The sequence below is a fragment of the Jaculus jaculus genome, chromosome 1 (assembly GCF_020740685.1).
Source record: "Jaculus jaculus isolate mJacJac1 chromosome 1, mJacJac1.mat.Y.cur, whole genome shotgun sequence".
Lineage (NCBI taxonomy): Eukaryota > Metazoa > Chordata > Mammalia > Rodentia > Dipodidae > Jaculus > Jaculus jaculus.
Genome location: NC_059102.1, coordinates 192613928 through 192634479, shown reverse-complemented (window position 1 = coordinate 192634479; position 20552 = coordinate 192613928). Strand labels below are relative to the sequence as shown.

The 20552-nt window shown below is 35.8% G+C and overlaps 1 protein-coding gene across 3 annotated transcripts in view; it reads left to right on the top strand.

Moving 5' to 3' along the window:
* Fbxo8 (F-box protein 8) overlaps positions 1-20552 on the top strand; it is a 56600-nt gene that overhangs the window by 14254 nt on the left and 21794 nt on the right. Inside the window, exons 2-4 of one of the 3 annotated variants that reach the window (XM_045160371.1) lie at positions 4694-5033; positions 8001-8127; positions 12401-12553. In XM_045160371.1, the coding sequence (XP_045016306.1) occupies positions 4702-5033; positions 8001-8127; positions 12401-12553 (612 nt within the window). In that variant the 5' untranslated portion in view covers positions 4694-4701. Of the gene's footprint in view, positions 1-4693; positions 5034-8000; positions 8128-12400; positions 12554-20552 lie in introns of those variants that run through there. The other 2 variants (XM_004657126.3, XM_045160383.1) reach the window with 2 other exon arrangements.

Here is a 20552-nt window from a genome sequence, read left to right as displayed (position 1 = left end):
ATAGTGGCTATGAAATAGAGGAGCATTAGCTGAGTTCAGTAATGATCAGGAGAATTGAGGTAGAAATTCTTGGCTAATAGTCCTTTACTTATTTGGCTATTACAGGAACCCAACCCTGCATTTTTCCAAGGGATCATGGGAGGTTCAGTTTTTACTAACTTGGTGTTTTCAACTACTTTATACAACATAACTACCATATCTAACAAGACATAATTATATTTTATTTGTACATGAAATAGACAAATAACGTCTTTACAAGAATATTTCCAGCCGGGCATGGTGGCGCACGCCTTTAACCCCAGCACTTGGGAGGCAGAGGTAGGAGGATTGCCTTGAGTTCAAGGCCACCCTGAGACTCCACAGTGAATTCCAGGTCAGCCTGGGCTAGAATGAGACCCTACCTCGAAAAACCAAAAAAAAAAAAAAAAAAAAAAAAAGAATATTTCCATAATAGCATTATCTCTTTCTTCAGCCTACTTTAGTGACCATATAAGTTACCACCTGTAATTTAATTCACTACAAAAAATCCATATTTATACCAAAACTAGTGATTTCAAATGCGTTTGTTTGTTTTGTCTTTTTCAATGTAAAACTCCTGGCATATTCAGTGATTTCACTATCCCATAATATTTTTAACAAAATAACTACCATATTCGATAACACTATTGGAGTAAGGTTCACATTTCTGACAGAAATCACCCAACCAAGAGCAGCTTTTGGGAAAAAAGGATTTTTTATTTTGCCTTACAGACTCGAGAGGTAGCTCCATGATGGCAGGGGTAAACAATGGCATGAGCAAAGGGTGTACATCACCCCCTGGCCAACACCTAAGTTTATGGGGGACACGTGAATCAAACTATACAACTATTTATCTTATGTTACTATATTTCAGTGTTGAAAATCTTTACACCAAGATTTCTTAATTTTTTGTTTATTTTTATTTATTTATTTGAGAATGACAGGGGGGTTGAGGAGAGAGAATGGGCATGCCAGGGCTTCCAGCCACTGCAAACAAACTCTACATGTGTGCACCCCCTTGTGCATTTGGCTAACATGGGTCCTGGGGAATCGAGCTTCAAACCGGGGTCCTTAGGCTTCACAGGCAAGCACATAACTGCTAGGCCATCTCTCAAGCCCATTACACCAAGATGTGAGTAAAACTTTAAGAGAAATTTTAAAATGCCAGGCTGGAGAGATGGCTCAACAGTTAAGGCGCTTGCCAAAGCCTTATGACCTGGACTCAGTTCCCCAGATGCATAAAGTGGTGCGTGCATCTGGAGTTTGTTTGCAGTGGCTAGAGGCCTTGGTGTGCTCATATTCTCCTCTCCTCTCTCTCATTATAAATAAATAATTTTTTTAAATAAAATAAATGTTGTACCTTGAAATTAAGTTTATTTGATTCAAACCAACTAGTTCTTGTTTTCAATTATTTGAAATAAAACAAGAACCCAGCATGTAAGGACATAATACATATGATGAACTATGAGAATAATTATGATCATTATTATATTTTAACATGTGATAAAACTGATGCCTACAGTTAGTAGTCAAGAAACATGTCTAAGTCCCTGTAACTTTGTATACTTTAAAACAGTTTTAAACATGGATTCACAACTCTGTATTTTCTATAACTTGTTTTCACAACTTATATAGTGGATGTCTTTCTTGGATTTTTGGGAGTTTTATCATTTCTCTGAGTTACCACATTGCACATCCCTATTATCTTATGATTGGGCATAGAGATTTCCTTCTTCCAAATACTAAATTTAGGGTACAAATCTTCCTCATATGTGTTTACTTTATTCTTACCCAGTATCAAGAACTACTTCATAGGCAAGATGATATCCTAAATGGGAATTTTTCAGTTTAAGAATAATGGATGAAAATGAAGGGTAATTTTGCAGCCTTCTTTGTCTGTGCCATGTGTACAAGAACCTCAACCCCCCTCCCTCCCCATCAGTGTTTTTGAAGAAACATCTGCTGGCTTTACCTCTTTCTACTTGATGAATGCCTACTGAATCCTAATATCCAATGTTCAATTTAAGTGATCCTCATTAAAGCCCAGAGTCTAGGGAAATAGCTTGTGTTCCTTGGCAATGGCCTGGGAGCAACAACAGCTGGTTTACCATTTGCCACTAAAAGGATGCAATGAGAAAAAAGACAAGATTTGTTATTAAGTGCTGTAATAGCTTGAAATTTCACAACACCATAATATTTGACCACTTACCATTGGTGGTAAAGGTACAATGATTTGTAGTTATTTTCCTGCTAAATTAGAGAAATAGCTATAATCAAAATACAACATCTTTGCTTATGATTGGAAGTCTTAAAATATTACATTTGTTTCAAGATTAAGTGTTCTTATACTGTGACATAGCATATTTATACTTTAAACAAATTTGAAACCTCCTTACAAAATTTCATTAAAGATTTCTTCTTATTCCATAGTTTAACCTTTGCTAAAATGTTATACAATTGGAATCATATTGTCAAATTACCTTGTTTCATCTATAATATGCATTTACGTTTATTCCATGACTTTTCATAACTTGATAGCTCATATTTTAGGGCTAATCAGTGTAGTATTGTATTGAATGGATGTGCCACCATTTATACATTCACCCACAGAAGCATATCTTAGATGCTTGTAAGTTTTGCAACTATAGTAAAGCTGCTTATAAACATTCATCTGTAGGGATTTGTGTGGACATCATAAGTTTTCACCTTATTTAGGTAAACACCAAGAAGTGTGATTGTTGGGTCATATACTGAAAGTATGTTTAATTTTGCACAAAATAAATAAATAAATAATGGCCAAAGTGACTTGCAAATGTCTGTCCCCTTTTCATCCTTATTAGCATTTGGTATTGTGAGAGTGTTTTGGATGTATGATTCTAAAACAGTTGTAGTATTTTCTCATTGTTTTAATTTGTAACTCCCTAATCAACTATGATGTCAGCATCTGTTTATGCTTATTTGCCATTTTTATATCTTATTTTGAGGTGTTTCTTGATATTAAAAAAGCAGGAAATAGGATTCAAAATCTTCTACATGCCTAAGGCATAGGATTATTAGGCTCCTTACTTTTTTTTATATTTATTTATTTATTTATTTATTTATTTATTTGAGAGCGACAGACAGAGAGTAAGACAGAGGGAGAGAGAGAGTATGGGCGCGCCAGGGCTTCTAGCCTCTGCAAACAAACTCCAGACGCGTGCGCCCCCTTGTGCATCTGGCTAACGTGGGACCTGGGGAACTGAGCCTCGAACCGGGGTCCTTAGGCTTCACAGGCAAGCACTTAACCGCTAAGCCATCTCTCCAGCCCTAGGCTCCTTACTTTTAAGTAGGCTTTTTTTTTTTTTTTTTTTTTTTTTGCTGAGTTTTAGGTACCAATCCTTTATTAGAAATATGTTTTGCACCAGGCATGGTGGTGCATGCCTTTAATCCCAGCACTCAGAAGGCAGGGGTAGGAGGATTGCCATGAGTTCAAGGCCAGCTTGAGGCTAAATAGGGAATTCCAGGTCAGAATGGGCTGGAATGTGACCCTACCTTGAAAAACAAAACAAAACAAAAAAAGAAAGAAATGTGTTTTTCAGGTGTTTTTTTTTTTTTTTCCTGAGATAACAGTCTATCTTTGTTTTCTTAATATTTTAGAAATTTTGTGGAGGAAAGAACTAATTGTTTTCAAGGCAATACCAAATTAGAAGTCGAGCCATGTAACAGAGTAGTATGTAATTGTTCAGGTTGCCGTTCAGGTGGAGGTAGGGGGCTGCAGCCCTTGTTCTGGTATTTTTTTACTGATATCTCTCACAAATCCACAGGGTTTTTGGTGGGGAATTAGAAACTTGATCTAAATTATGATTTTTATTTATTTATTTATTTTTGTTTTGTAAAGTGAGGTAGGGTCTCACTTTAGCTCAGGCTGACCTGGAATTCACTATGTAGTTTCAGGGTGGCTCGAACTCACGATGGCCCTCCTACCTCTCCCTCCCAAGTGCTGGGATTAAAGGTGTGCACTACCATGCCCAGCTAAATTATGATTTTTAATTGAAAGCAACAACAAAACTAAGTAGTCAGTTATTGTTCAGTTATTTCTCCTGGAGTTCTAGGTGTCTAATTTATAAGGTTTGTGAATTAGACTTCGGGGCCTATGTTACATTTTATTACAGTCTACTACATAAGTGTAGACTGGGTAGAATTAAACTAAAAGCCTGTCTCACAGCTGTTATGCATCTGGGAGCTTGGTTAAAAGGGACTAGCTTAGCTTAGCCTGCATTGTGATAAAAAACAGGGTCTGGAGGCCTTTTAACTAAAGTCCCATGCTCTGATCAGAGCTGTATTTAATACTGGCCCGTAAGTCCACATAATTATAATTTGTAAGTGTCTTTAGGACATCAGTAACTTTTAAATCTTACCACATGAAAAATGGTTATGTCACCTGTGGATTTTAAAAGTTGTTAGCAAGCTGGGAGAAAGGTGATGATCAGACCAAATATTTCTGAAATTTTTTCTATTCAACTTTTGCACTTAAAATGTTCCAACACTGCTTTAAAATATACTACTAGTTTTACTGGGCTTTAATAAAGGATTTTAATTCTGATAAGTAAATGCTTCATGTCAGATTTGTTATACCACTGGGGAAGATGGTTTACTTTTTTAATGTCGCCTTTATTACCTTCTGGCTTTCTCCCAGGATTGCAGATGGGTCAAGGACTCTGGAGAGTAGCCAGAAATCAGCAGCTACAACAGGAAGGCTACAGTGAGCACGGTTACCTCACCAGAGAGCAGAGCAGGAGAATGGCTACAAGTAACATTTCTAACACCAGCCAGCAGCGTAAACAAGTCCAAGGAGGCATTGACATATATCACCTTTTGAAGGCAAGGAAATCTAGAGAACAGGAAGGCTTCATTAATTTGGAAATGTTGCCGCCTGAGCTAAGCTTCACCATCTTGTCCTACCTGAATGCAACTGACCTCTGCTTGGCTTCATGTGTTTGGCAGGACCTAGCTAATGATGAACTTCTCTGGCAAGGGTAAGTTAAACTTTCATGTTTAATGTTCTTTTCCTAACATATATCTATTATGAAATTTCTTTTACCTCAGCCTTGGATTTTGAGCTTCTTTTCATTTAGTTATTAGAAAATAGAGGTACAATATTGTCACAGTCAACTTGGATATTAGCAAACGACAGTAGAAAAGAAACTTGGACTTTACGGTGAGAACAGGGAAAACCAATAATGATGTGCTTGTTTTTATAAATTAGAAATTGTTAGCCTGTTCTCAAAATATAACCATACTGTTGTGTTCATCTGTATATAGTCTTTCATCCTTAGAGGAGTCTGTCCCCATACATATCCCGTCTAAGGAATGGGTCTACTTAATAAATAATCCTCACAGTGTTGATGTTTTCATTGGTTTCAAAGACTACATGTGTTTGTGGGGTGTTCACTTACCTATTTCTATTTAAGGATATTTAGTAGCACACAAACTTGTATGGTAAATAGTTCAACTTTTTAATTTTTCTAATCAACATTTCATCATAAAATGCATGAAGTGCATTCATTCATGAAGTACACAAATATTAACAGTTTATATGCTGAAGTTGTATAATATGGAAATTTTAGCAGCTGTTGTATCAGCTTAACTTTAAACTACCAATGAGGATCTTTAGTAAAATAGAATCTTTTTTTATTAAGCCTGAGTTACTAATTTTTTTAATATTTTTATTTATTTATTTGAGAGAAAAAGAGATAGGGTGAGTATGCCAGGGGCTCCTGCCACTGCAAATGAACTCTAGACATCAATGCCACTTTGTTCATCTGGCTTACATGGGTATTAGGCTTTGCAAGAAAGCACCTTTTTCTGCTAAGCCACCTGTCTAGTCCAAACCTAAATTGCATCATGTACTTATTGAAAATCATATATATGACATTTTCTTTGTTCTTTTGAGTCTTGAAATTAGTGGCAAACATAGAGGAATCACTGGATGTTTATTATGTATTCTAGCATTCATTACCAAAGTTTACTTAAATCTCATTTTTAAAATTATTTTGTTAGCAAGCAGAGAGAGAAGAGACACAGAGAGAGAGGATGGGCCCCACCAAGCCTTCTAACCACTATAAACAAACTCCAGTTGCATGTACCACTTTGTGCATCTGGCTTTACATGGGTACTGGGGAATCCAGTTCAGGTTGTTAGAGTTTGCAGGCAAGCACCTTAACTGCTGAGCCATTTCTCCAGCCCTCCTTGTTTTAAATAAAACTTTATAATAATGATGAATTTATCTAGAGCTAGAAATTTCACTCAAAGGTTTACTAAATTTTTCTAAATCATCAACCCTTAGTAAAAATGTATTCCCAGGGATATTTCTAACTTGAGCTTCTTCATGTCACAGAATTATAATGTAATATGTTTGATGATTGTAGACTGAGGCAGTAACATTTTACTGGTGTGTGTGTGTGTGTGTGTGTGTGTGTGTGTGTGTGTGTGTGTGTGTTTGGTGTAAAGAAGGAAGCTTACAGTAAAAAGCAGTATTATGAGAGGGTGAAGCTATTTTGCTCATTTTAGCAAGTAGCAGGTATTTTGAACATCTACACAAAAATTACACTATTTTGAGGTTAAAAAAAACTCATTAGAATGTTTTGAAATATAGTTCTTGTATGTTTTTACATCACCAGAGTATTACACTTCTATTTAAAGCTCTTTAACATGTATTCAAGATAGATAGGCATTATCATAGGGTAAAACTTTAGCTATGAAATAATAGCTGTCACCTCTCTACAGAGTTGGAACTCACTGTCCCAATATGCAGAAAATAGTGCATTTTGATAAGTGAGTAATTAAGTTTTATAGTTTTTTAATTGTTTATCTTTAGTTATTTATTTGAGAGCAACAGACAGAAAGAGAGAGAGAGGGAGGAAGAGAGAGAGAATGGGTGCACCAGGGCCTCCAACCACTGCAATGAATTCCAGATACATGTGCCACCTTGTGCATCTGGCTTATGTGAGTTCTGGTAAATCAAGCCTCAAACCAGGGTTCTTAGGCTTCACAGGCAAGCACTTAACTGCTAAGCAGTCTCTCCAGCCCAAGTTTGTATTACTTTTAAAAACTGTATCTTGTGATTGTAAAGAGTGTTTTGAAGTTGTGAGATTACACATTCTAAGTTGAGTTTTTAGTTATTTTATATATTTTTGAAAGATAAGAGATTGTCTATCTGAACAGCAGTCTGACCTTGTATTTGTTTTTATTTCACAAAAGGGCATAGATTACTTAAGAAATCCTGTTTATCTTCTTGTTGAAGGTGACATGTTTTGGGTTGGGGATGTGTATAGCTCATGTGTAGAGTGCTTGCCTAATATGCATGAAGCGCTGCTCTGGGTTTGATCCCCAGTACTACATAAACCAGCTTGATCTACACACACTTGGAGGCAAAAGAAAGTTCAGGGACATCCTCAGCTACATAAGGAGTTTGAGGCTAGTTTAGGCTAAAGATGGTAGAAAAAAAAAAAAGATTGCAAACTCTAAAATCAAATGTAATAGAGTCAAATGATGCCTCTGTGCTGCATGTTAGCTGTGCAGCTTTTGGCCACTTCCTTATCTAGTTCTAACATGTTTTACCAACATTAGGTTTGTTGAGAGAATTGAGCAAGTGAATAACGGCTTTAAAACAATGTAGTGCCTGGCATGGGCATCTAACAATTACTTCATGACAGCCATTCACTATTACTATTGTTAGTATTGATAGCTGCTATTTAACTTCAGATAATATTCATTAACTATGACTAGTCTTCTGAATTCTTAGATACTATCAAAATTACTAAATTTATGATATTTGCCCTATTCTAGTAAATAAAAACATATAAAGTTGAATAGTTTACACATTGCATCTCTAGTATCCAATTTTATATAAACTTATTTTAGTATTTTATCAAGTAGATACATGCTTATTTTAGGAAATTAAGTAAGTTAATGTTTGGTCTCATTTTCTCCTATTGTTACAGGTTATGCAAATCTACTTGGGGTCACTGTTCCATATACAATAAGAACCCACCTTTAGGCTTTTCTTTTAGAAAATTGTATATGCAGCTGGATGAAGGGAGCCTCACCTTTAATGCCAACCCAGATGAGGTAAGCCAACAACATAGTTATATGTATCAAATGAACTTTTACTACTTGCAGAGCTTTCTAATATCATGAACTTACAGGTAAAATGGAAAGCTACTGAACTTGCCTCCACAATCACTGTAAGTTCTTACTATGTGACATAATCACTGTTTCACTTCCTTTGCACATTCTAATATCCCTGCCTGTTCACATTGTATCACAGCATCCTGAGGACATGAACAGTCCTCTACTGGTCCGAGAGCAGTATTATTAGAGAGTTTAAAATGTTGGTAATTAAAACATAACTTATGGTCATCCAATTTTATCTCTAGCATTTTTGTCCACACTTTAGAAGTGATATACCTTTATCAGAGGTAATCTCAGAAAGCATCTTTCTAGTTTCCAAAGTCAAAACACATTTAAGCTGAATGTGGTGGCTCATGCCTTTAGTTACAGCACTTAGGAGCCTGCGGTAGGAGGATCACCATGAGTTCCAAACCCAACCTGAGCTACAGAGTGAATTCCATGTCAGCCTCAAAAAAAGAGGTTGCATTTCAGTGGTAATTTTAGCAATATAATTCCATATTGACATAAAACTACTTAATTGTTTTCTTATAAAATTGACTGAATTTGTATTAATTATCTAATTCCTTAGCAATATGTACACATGATCAAAATGTGAAGGAAATTATTTAACTCATCTATTCCTATTCTCATTTTAATTCATCTTTCAAAATTCAGATGTTTAGAAACATTTCTCTTCCCATTAGGCTTAGTCTTTGAAATCCAGATGGAAATCATGACAGTAAGAGCCTTACTTTCTGTTACATTATTTGCTATGTGAAAATTTAACTAGGCAAAATCACTTTAATTTGCAGAAACTTTTTGTTTGTTATATAGGCATTAAGAATGATTTAAGTTGGGGCTGGAGAGATGGCTTAGCAGTTAAGCGCTTGCCTGTGAAGCCTAAGGACCCCAGTTCGAGGCTTGGTTCCCCAGGTCCCACATTAGCCAGATGTACAAGGGGGCGCATGTGTCTGGAGTTCGTTTGCAGAGGCTGGAAGCCCTGGCGCGCCCATTCTCTCTCTCTCCCTCTATCTGTCTTTCTCTCTGTGTCTGTCGCTCTCAAATAAATAAATAAAAAATTAAAATAAAAAATAAATAAAAATTAAAAAAAGAATTATTTAAGTTGTGCAACCAAGTATTTCCTAAAAATAATCTTAACTTTTAAGTAGGAAAATATTTCTTAAATAAAAAATTAACTATAAAAATATGCTATGAATATAATCCAATGACAACATATTTTTACATAAACTGGTTTTTATTTATTACGTATGGTTTATGGAATTTTTTTATTTTTTTACTTTTTTTTGGTTTGTTGACTTTTTTTTTTTTTTGGTGTTTCGAGGTAGGGTCTCACTCTAACCCATGCTGACCTGCAATTTACTATGGAGTCTCAGGGTGGCCTCAAACTCATGGCAATCCTCCTACCTCTGCCTCCCGGGTGCTGGGATTAAAGGCATGTGCCACCATGCCCAGCTTTTGTTGACTTTTTATAGCTATATAAGAACTCAGAATGCTCCTACAAATGTTTGCTGTTCTGCATACATCTTATCCTTTGATCTTATCCACAGAGAAAACAACGTATATGCATAGTAAAGCTTGCTTTAACATTGAACTTTAAATCCTCATTCTTTTTCTTCTCACTGCTGTTTTAAGGAAGTTAGAAGCTGATTTTAAAATTTGGGGGGGTAGTGTTTTATAATTTTATTTTTATTTTATAAAAGGTTAAAAACTCTAGATCTCCTCACCCTTGCATCCTTGCTCCCCATTCCCTGAGAGCCCTCTTCCTCCATGGGGTTTTTGGTATTCACTGTGGGGTCATGAAGGCTTCATGGTATGTAGGGTACTGTGCCTCAGGATAATTGCACCCACTCTGTGGCTCTTACAATGGTGTTAGTGTTTTCAGACAGAGTCTCATGTAGCCAAGGCTGGCCTTTAATTCACTATGTAACCCCAGCTGCCCTTATGTTCCTGTTCCAGCTTCCTGAGTACTGGGATTACAGATGTGCACTACCATGCCTGGTAAAAACAGATGTTCTTAATGAAATTAGAATCATTTATTCAAATTTAAAGCTTAAAGTATACATTTGAAACCTATACAGTATTACCCTTTAGACGCTAATGTTTATTCTTTAGGAAAGTAAATAGGTAATTAAGTTTCAATTATATTGCTTATGCTTTTATTGCAATTTCCTGATGTCTTTCATTATAAAATATAGTTATTTTTACTTTATTTTTATTAAATCCCAGTTATCTACATTGGGAACATATAACAACAAAAGGTGTCATCCTTCATATGTGGAACACTAGCATATCAGCACTGTATCAGAGATTCTGCTACAGTTATTTGTCAGAGACTTCATTATATTTAGTCCTTTATTACAATTAGCCATTACTTGTTGCTGATCAGAGCACTTCATATGCTGAGCCTTCTAATAAAATATATGCTTGAAGTCTGGAGAGATGACTCAGTAGTTAAGGTGCTTGCCTGCAAAGCCTGACGACCAGAGTTCAATTCCCCAGTACCCACATAAAGCCAGATGTGCAAAATGATCTATGGATCTGGAGTTCACAGTGGTTATAGGCCCTCATGTGCCCACTCTTGGTTTCTCTCCTATCTCTCTGTGCTTGCAAATATATATGTGTGTGTGTGTGTGTATATATGTATATATATATTTTTTAATATTAATCTGACAAGTGAATGGTGGTTACTGAAGAAGAACTGAGGCAGAATGGTATTATGTTTCACATTAGAATACATAAGAATCATGAGAGGCAGGTTTTGTAAACCCCAATGTCAATATATCAAGCCTTACTGGTTTCCATCATAAATTATACTTATGTAACTCATCGTTAATTCATGGGACTGGCAAATGTTACCCTGTAAGAAAATGTAGCTTGGTTAGCACTAAGTTGCAGACTTACAAACTAAGAAAAATTGGATGTCACTACTCATGTTGATAATAGTAAGTACGTCTATTGCTAAAAGAGTTCCAATTTTTAAAACAAATTATAAAACCATCTTATTATGAAAAGAAGAAAAATATATAAACCCTCAAAATTTGTGCTAGGTAATTTTAAATTATTAAATTGAAAAAGATACTTAAAAGTTTCCATCTTTGCAACTACATATATTAGACTATGGAGTTCTTGTTAGTAACTTTTAGAATGTTTGGAGGAGAGGAAGCAAAAAAAAAAAAAAAGCAGTAAAATTCAAGAATCTTTTAAGTTTTACTATGACAATAAGTTGTACATTTTTCACTTCAAATATTTACTGTAAGGGAAGGAATTGAAATTATTGATTAAAATAAGATTTTTAGATTTTCAACTTAATTATCCATCTCACCTTTCATTGTTATTGAGAGTTGGCTGTATTTTTGTTTTTCTCACTCATTGGCCTTATTTAGAAATATCCTAGAATATTCATGAATTAATTAATTTACCCTTTTTTTTTTTTTTTTTGGTTTTTTGAGGTAGGGTCTCACTCTGGCTCAGGCTGACCTGGAATTCACTATGTAATCTCAGGGTGGCCTTGAACTCTCGGAGATCCTCCTACCTTTGCCTCCCGCGTGCTGGGATTAAAGGCGTGTGCCGCCACGCCCGGCTAATTTACCCTTTTAAAGGGAAAAATAGTGCTGCCAAGAGCCACAGAGCTGTGCCTTTCAGAATGTCAGTGGTTTTAGATACCAGATTCTGTGCTTTTATGGATAACAATACCTTAGTAGGTATTGCCTATAGCAAAAGAGTTCTTTCTACTACACTGCACTTAAGATACAAACAGGGAACAAAAAGGACATTGAAATACTAAAATGCATTTAGTTTTTCAGAAAAATAAGGGTAATCTTTCTAATGAGTATGTTCATTCACTACTAATAGCAGTAGTGTCAATTTATTAATGTTTAAAATTGAAATCATATAAGAAAACATCAGAAAAGATCTTCTTAGATAGAACTTATCTATATGAGTTATTTGTTAGCCAGGTCCTTAGAATGACTCTCACAGAGGTCTTTGACTCTTGATCATAATTCTTTGGAGAGGTTAATTTCCTCCACTCACCAGAGCATTGGCATCAGTGGGTTCATCAAAATGATCAGTAAATTACTTTTTACATGTGTTCAGATGCAAGGGGTGTTTATAATACAAGTACCTGAGATAAGATGTATATAATTGTTAAGTATTTAAAAAATGTACTTTTCCATAATTCTAGTTTTGTACTTAACATTTTCATAACAAGCATCATTTAAATATAAAAACAAGAATACTTGCAGCCACAGGGAACAAGATCCTCCAAAGAACATCGTCCATGTCCCGGAAATGGGTAACCAAACTCCATAGCACCTGCTGGCAGTGGCTCATGGGGTGGGGGAGAACATCTGCACCATCTGTGGTACGGTTATCTGGCACGCTGCTGTATGTGCATGGCGTTGTGACCTCAGCTGTGTGTGATGTCTTGATCCTCTGCATGAGCTCATGGGCTTTGTGGCAGACCACCACATTCTAGTAAAGGAATGTGCCAAGCACCATCTGTTTCAGCTGTATTTCCTCTGCATGGACACATTGTGTGTGACTTGCTCTCACTAGCAGTACTGTAATAAAGTAGGTGAAGTTAACAACCAGCAAGCTGTATTTCTTGTGCTCCATTTTGTTTTCGAATGTTTTCTTGACATGGTTATCTTTAAATTTATAGACAGAAAAACTGGTGATAAACATAGTGTTAATAGATTTATTTTTATTGCTATAAACCTGTTTAAAGCAGTCTTTTAAAAATGCTGTCTCAGTAAGGTGATTGCATTTTTCTGTATTTGTACAGAAAGAATACATACAGTTTTATATATTTTATTATATTGACCTTGGATAAAATCTCTTATGAAAACTATTTTAAGTTTGAGCTGCATACACAATTTGGGTGGAAATGAATATATGTATTTACAGTTCAAATAGCATATTCCTTTTGTTGTAGAAACAGGATACTTGTAAAAGTTCTTTGGTATAGGGAGGGTATCGGGAGTTTACATTTCACTCTTACTGTTAGTCAATCTGATTGACTTTTTGCTCTAATATTTAGCAACAGAACTATCATTGTCATTATTTCATAAAACAGGAACAATGGTGAACAGTAATTACAAATGTCTCCCAGATGTATACTCTGGGAATCCCTAGTAAGAAAGGAGTTTTCACATATGGTAAACTTGAATATGATAGGTTTATAGTTAGTTGGCCTATTTAGAGTATAGCTTTTTAAAGCCTTTAATTCATTTATGTACATTGCAAATATTTGACAGGAGGATGCAGTGTGAAGTATATCTAATATATTTGAATAGTGGACTTTTTATTAAAGGAACGTTCCAAGGAACACACTTATAGATACACTAGTAATGACCATCAGTAATTTTGTTATGTGTATATAAATATAAGAAAGGTTAAAATAGCCTGCTATTTATTACAGATATCTGATGTAATCTCTCTGATAAAAGTCTGCTGGATCTATTTTTCTTTGTTTTTATTTTGCCTACAATCTCTGTTATGAACTCTACATCTATAGTTATTTGTTTTCTTTTTCATAATCTGATAGTTGAGTTAGGTGAACATACTTTTTTCTTCATGTTATATGTTGATTGTTCTCTAATCTGTTAAAGAACGTGTTAATTTGGACAATTATCTCCTAAACCAGATTTAATCCAGAAACCATCTGTAGACTCTGCTACAAATATTTATGTGAAATAATTTGGTACAAATAGACTATTCACAATTAGGTTCTTGATACTTCATTCTCCATAGTATTATCAATTTACAGTAAAGGCTAATAAGCTACAAAGATATTTTTCATTTTAGAAAACATGCACTACATTTGTGGTTTAGTCTTATATGTATAGTGCTAGAGTTTTTCTACTGAAAAGTCTCTTAGTAATAACTGTACATTATGGATAGTAGTGCATAAGCCAAATTGACAGTGAGATGTATATACCTTGAGCAATAATTTGTAACATAAAGAAAGAGAAACTTGAGCTCCTAATTCTTGGCTGTGCTATAAACTACAATTTCTCTTGGAATAGTTGAGTTCTCAATGCCCTTTACTGTTCCTCTTAGGCAGTTCCACAGTTTAGAATTTGCTACTTGTAGTATTTATTGCCTTTGTGTGTCAGTAGGATGTTTTGGCTGCAACAAGGAACCCAAGCTAACAGTGACTTGAATTATGCACATGTCTGTGCTTTAAAAAGCATGAGAGGATGTACTCGGTGTTACTGTGATCCTGTCATAGAATATGTTGATGTTTGCCCCCTCTTCATACAAAGATGGCTGCCACATATGGTGATGCCATACTTTCATGCTTTCCCAACACAAATATCAGAGCAGAAAAAGAAACTTTATTCTTTTACATTCTTTATGCTTCTTAGGCTTAAGGGGGAAAGAAAACATTTTTTTTTCAGAATTCTTCAGAATATTTAGACAAAATTTTAGTAAATAGAACATAATCACATGAAACTCCTAAATCAATAGAGAAAAGAATAGAAAGGAAGCATGATTGGTTTAAACCTGTAACTCAGAAACATTGCTAAAGTGCTAGAAACAATGAAAAGTGAGAAATAGCCTTTTGGTAAACATCCATGATGCCAGTTTAAGTAGCAAGCCACTTGCAAAGTTTGTGATTCTGTCTCCCATATTTCTGATGCCTGCTGAGTTAAGGGCCTTCTATCCAAAGGAGGAATATTAACACCAGAAGTGCAGCAATTTGAATTAGTAGCTGATACTGCTTTCTTGCCATTTGAAATCTTCCTAACAGTGAACAAATAGTCCAAAAGGAAGTAAAGTCTGAAGGCTTGTAGGTATATTATAGTTGAAGTGAGTTTAACCTTATTACTAGAGAGAAATAGTTATATACAGTGAAGGGAATCATGTCTCTTCTTCAGTTACTCTCTGCCTTAATTTTGAGAAAGGATCTCTCACTGAACCTGAGGCTAGAATAGATAGCCCACAAGCTCCAGAAACCCCTGTCTCTGCTTCCCTGGTGCATAGATGATAGTCACATGCCACCATGCCTGGCTTTTATATGGGTGCTGAGGACATGAACTGAGGTCCTCATGCTTGAATAGCAAGCACTGTACCCAGTGAGCTAATGCCCCAGGCCCTAGTGAAGGTAATTATTTACAAAATTGACAGTAGGTCTATATAATCTCATCACTTTGACTACTAGAGAGAGTACCTCTGCAAGCTGAGTAGAAAACTTCATCCTCAACCTCTAGAGGAGAATACATACTTTTCAAAGCCAGTCATACTAATTCCATTGATCGAGTCCTGACACATGCATATACATAGGTGCCAATTCTGATGTGTATGTACCATGTCATGTGTTAGCATGTAACTACAAGTACTACCTGCAGTCATCTTGAAGCAATGAGGTTCTATTAGCAACACACTGAGAACAAAATACTGGGAAGCAGAAAATTAGGTCTGAAGTACCATCCATGAGCCCAACAAATTTTTTAAGTAATTTTTTTCCTTCTCTTGATTAAAAAAAAATATTTATTTATTTGACAGAGACAGACAGGCAGAGAAAGAGAGAATGGGTGCACCAGGGCCTCCAGCCTTCAGATGCATGTGCCACCTTGTGCATCTGGCTTATGTGGTTACTGGGGAATCGAGCCTCAAACAAGGGTCCTTAGGTTTCATAGACAAGCACTTAACCACTAAGCCATCTCTCCAATCCTTCTCTCTCTCTCTCTCTCTCTCTCCCCCTCTTCTCTCCCTCCTTCTCTCTCTCTCTCTCTCTCTCTCTCTCTCTCTCTCTCTCTCTCTCCCCCCCTCCCCCTTCCCCTCCCTCCCTCCCTCCCTCCCTCCCTCTCCCCCCCCCTCTCTTTTGGTTTCTCAAGGTAGGGTCTCACTCTAGCCCAGGCTGTCCTTGAATTCACTATGTAGTCTCAGGGTGGCCTTGAATTCACATGATCCTCCTACCTCTGCCTCCCAAGTGCTAGGATTAAAAGTGTGTGACACCACACCTGGCTCTTTCCTGAATTTTTTTTATTAAACTATTTTCTTTATTTATTTGAGAGAGAGTCAGAGAGAGAGAAAAAAAAAAATGGGTATGCTGGGGTCTCCAGCCACTGCAAACAAGCTCCAGACTCATGTGCCACCTTGTGCATCCAGCTTTATGTAGGTACTGGGGAATCAAACCTTGGTCCTTTGGCTTTGCCAGCAGGCATCTTAACTGCTAAGTAATCTCTCCAGTCCCCTTCCATTGATTTGTGAATTAAATTCTTACTTTTGGAAGTCCAAACAGTCCCTGTGTATTACCATTATTATTAGCAGCAGCAGGAGTAGCACCCAAATTCGGAGGCGTTTCATAAGTACTCCTGGATGCAAATTATTTTTGAGATCTTAATTAGCAAATCAATTAATTTATCCTCACATTTACTGATGAGAATTTAATCAGAGCAAAAGATTCTAGTTGACAATGAAAGGAAATTCTTCACAAATGTCTAGCTTCTCCCTCTAAACAACTTAGTCCTTTTACTTAATTACTTGTAACTCATCCAATCATGCTATGGAGATGAGTTACTTTTTTTTAAATAATGGGCTATAAGTGTAAGATGTGTGTGTGTGTGACTGTTTCAATCTGATTTTTGAGATGATTTTATAGTTAAGCCAACTTTATTCTATCTATTAAATCAACTTTGTTTTATATCTTTCTATAATGCTCTATCCTGACTGCCCTCTCTGGGCCCCTGTTTTCAAGAGTCATTGAAATACATGGTCTAGATCCATTCACAGAGGTTTGTAGAATCAAAGTTAACCTTTTCAAAAATACAAAGAGAAATGGATTTCCCATAGCTGAGTCATCCAACCCAGTTCACTTGACACATTTTTGTCTTATTTCTCTTAATGTACTATGAGAGGTATTAATTTGCCATCTTACTGAGATAATTATCAGGAGTAAAAGTTTACTGGGTTAGTAGGTAATGTGTTTAGCCAGTGTGCTGTTTGTCAAAATGAGCTATTTTTATTTCTTCATCTGAATTGTATTTAGTTACCAATTTAGATAATTATACTTCGAAATTTTGTAATATTGTACTATGTATTTTAAGTACATCTCAAAGTAAAATGGGATTTTCTTTAACTTCTTTTATACTTGACCACTTTTAAAATGTTTTCACCTATTTGATATAATTACAGCTTCAGGAAAACAGTGTCATTTTTTTTAATGCCTTAGTCAGTTGTCTTTCCTATAAGTCTTTCCAGCATTTAGCAGTTGCTGCTCTAGTGTCACAGTAGATGTTACTCCAAATTATGGGCCCTGCATCAGAAATCTAAATGACAACACTTTCTTCTCTTTTTGGATACCAATAATTATAAAGCATCTGTTAATGATAGCTTTTGAAATATGAAGCTATGAAAAAATGGTATACTAAAATGTATTTTTAACCAACTAACTGTAGTGTTTGTGTGTGTGTATGTATGTATGTGTGTGTGAGAGAGAAAATATATTCTTTTGTACCATAAAACATTGTGGGATACCTTTAGAATAAGACTTTAAGAAGTGCACCTTGAGTCACTAATAGTTAAATAGAGCTTCAGAATGATGTGCTACTTCTGATTATTTATAACAGTACTTTAACCTTTGAGAATATATAATTTGGGGCCTTTCAGTGAGAAATGGGAAAGGAGGGGGAAATCTTACCTATTTATCATATTTATAGCAACTCCCTCTCAGAAGAATGTTTTTGTTATTGTCATTATTTTTCACTCTCCCTAGTTGAATCATGAAATATGGAGTATCTTAATCTCTTACTAATTATGTGACTTTGATTTTGGGCAAATAACATCTGAACTTCAGTTTTCTCAACTATAGAATAGGGACAATGCTAATGGTATGATGGTATGATGATATAAGGCATGTTAAATGCCTAGTTTCTAACTGCTCTCCAAAGTCTATCTAGATATTACTGAGGTCCAACCAAAACACCTTAGAATGTGAAGAATCAGATGGTACTTTGGGCCTTGCAGTTCTTTTGGAATGTTTAGGTTTCAGTAGAGGACTACTCACAACCTTAGTAACAGTACTTTAAGCAGAGTCTATCCATCAGACCAAGAGTAACAGTCCTTTATGCAGTGTGTATCCATCAGACCAAGTGTAATGGTCCTATAGGCAGTGTGTATCTACCAAACCAAGAGTCATGGTCCTTTATGCAGTATGTATCAATCAGACCAAGAGTCATGATTCTTTAAGCAGTGTGCATCCAGCAGACTGAAAATAATTATTCTTTAAGCAGTGTGTATCCATCAGACCAGGAGTCATGGTCCTTTATGCAGTGTGTTTCTGTCAGACCAAGGGCAGCAGTCCCTTATGTAGTGTGTATCCATCAGACCAAGAGTAATGTTTCTTTATGCAGTGCATATGTGTCTGACCACAGTCTCCAACCTTGCTGCTGATTTTGACCTTTAATTGTTTCACCTGATATTGGTGAACAGTCTTGTGCATATACAATAACACTTTGCAGTGGATTTTCTTCTCTATATAAGGCTTTTTAAAAAATAGTTATTTATTTTAAAAAAGTTTCAGACTTATTAAAATGTATTTATAAATTTACATATTAGAATCTAGAGAGTATGACAGCTAAAATTTTGTTTGAGTTGGATATAGGATACACACTCATAAAATCATTGCAAATGCAATATTTGGATGTGATTTTACAAAGTAAGTATAATTTAGCTACTATTAGTGTTTCCATGTCACTTTCTCATTAGTTGCAGTTGCTATCACCTATACTTCATCAACATATATTTATTAGAGTGCCTTCTTTTTACACAGTAGAATCGGGCTATAGATAGAATGAGCTCTTCTGTAATCCCATCTTGTCTAAGAGCAACTTTTTCAGTAAAATCAAAATGGTGATTTTTTTTTTTTTTTTGAGGTAGGGTTTCACTCTAGCCCAGGCTGAGCTGGATTTCACTATGCATTCTCGGGGTGGCCTCAAATTCACAAACTCTGCCTCCCAAGTGCGGGGATTAAAGGTGTATGCCACCATGCCCAGCTCTCAAGATGATGATTTTTTTTTAAGACTTTTTTTTTTTTTACTTTATTAATTAGAAACAGAGAGAGGGAGAGAGAAAGGGAGAATGGGTGCATCAGGGCCTCTAGCCACTGTAAAGGAACTCCAGATGCATGCACTCCCTCATTCATCTGGCTAACATGGGACCTGGAGAATCGAACCAGGGTTCTTAGGCTTCACAGGTATGTGACTTAACCACTAAGCCATCACTCCAGCCCAAGATGATGATTTTTATATTTAACTATATTTAGTGGTGATTTAAGGACCTTTATCTATCACCATATTGATACATCCCAATCACAGATATGGCTGTCGTTGAGCCTATTAGTGATTCACAAATGTGGCTCATTTTCTGAGTCTATTAGAACCAATTAATGGAGCTTTAGTTATTTAAAACTTTTTATGCTAAGGTTTAGATGATAATGTCTGATGCCATTACTTTATCTCTAAAACAAATAGAAACATTTTTACTCTCTCTCTTCCACTTCTTCCAAACTTTTTGAAGAGGAATTTCCATTTATTTATATTTTTCTTTTTTTTTTTTTCAAGAAAGAATCTCACTGGAAGCCAGGCTGACCTGGAACTCACTCTGTAGTTCTAGCTTACCTCAAACTCACAGCCATCCTCCTACCTCTGCCCCTCAAGTATTGGGATTAAAGATGTGTGTCATCACACCCTGCTAGATTTTTCTTTATCTTTTTTTAATTTAATTTAATTTAATTTATTCATTTATTTATTTTGGTTTTTTGAGGTAGGGTCTCACTCTAGCACAGGCTGACCTGGAATTCACTATGGAGTCTCAGGGTGGCCTCAAACTCACGACCATCCTCCTACCTCTGCCTCCCGAGTGCTGGGATTAAAGGCATGCGCCACAACACCCAGCCTATCCTTTTATTAAAACTTTCGAACAACAACAACAAAACCTTCTGTAAACATCTTCTAGCTGCAAGTAATTTAGGCATACATGGTCTGTATACAGCTTTTATCAGTACTTGAATGTAATGAGAAGTCCTAGGAAGCTAAAATCTTGCTCATTAAAACAATGTCCACAAATAAACTGATTTCTTACCATATCTTGTACCAAAGCCAGGATAATCTGTTTCTCATATCCTCCAGGTAAAATATGATATTAGGATATTAGGATTCATTTTTAATAACTCTATTAGAAGGAATTAGCTGTGGGGCATTGACACCCTCCACAACTGCCACTTTTTCCATATGAATATGGACAGTGTGTGTCCTCTACTGTTAGAAAGAAGAAACTGAAATTTGTAGTTCAGATTCCAAACTGACATAAAAATTCTCTTCATAGAGCTGAAAAGATTGTTCAGTGGCTAAACG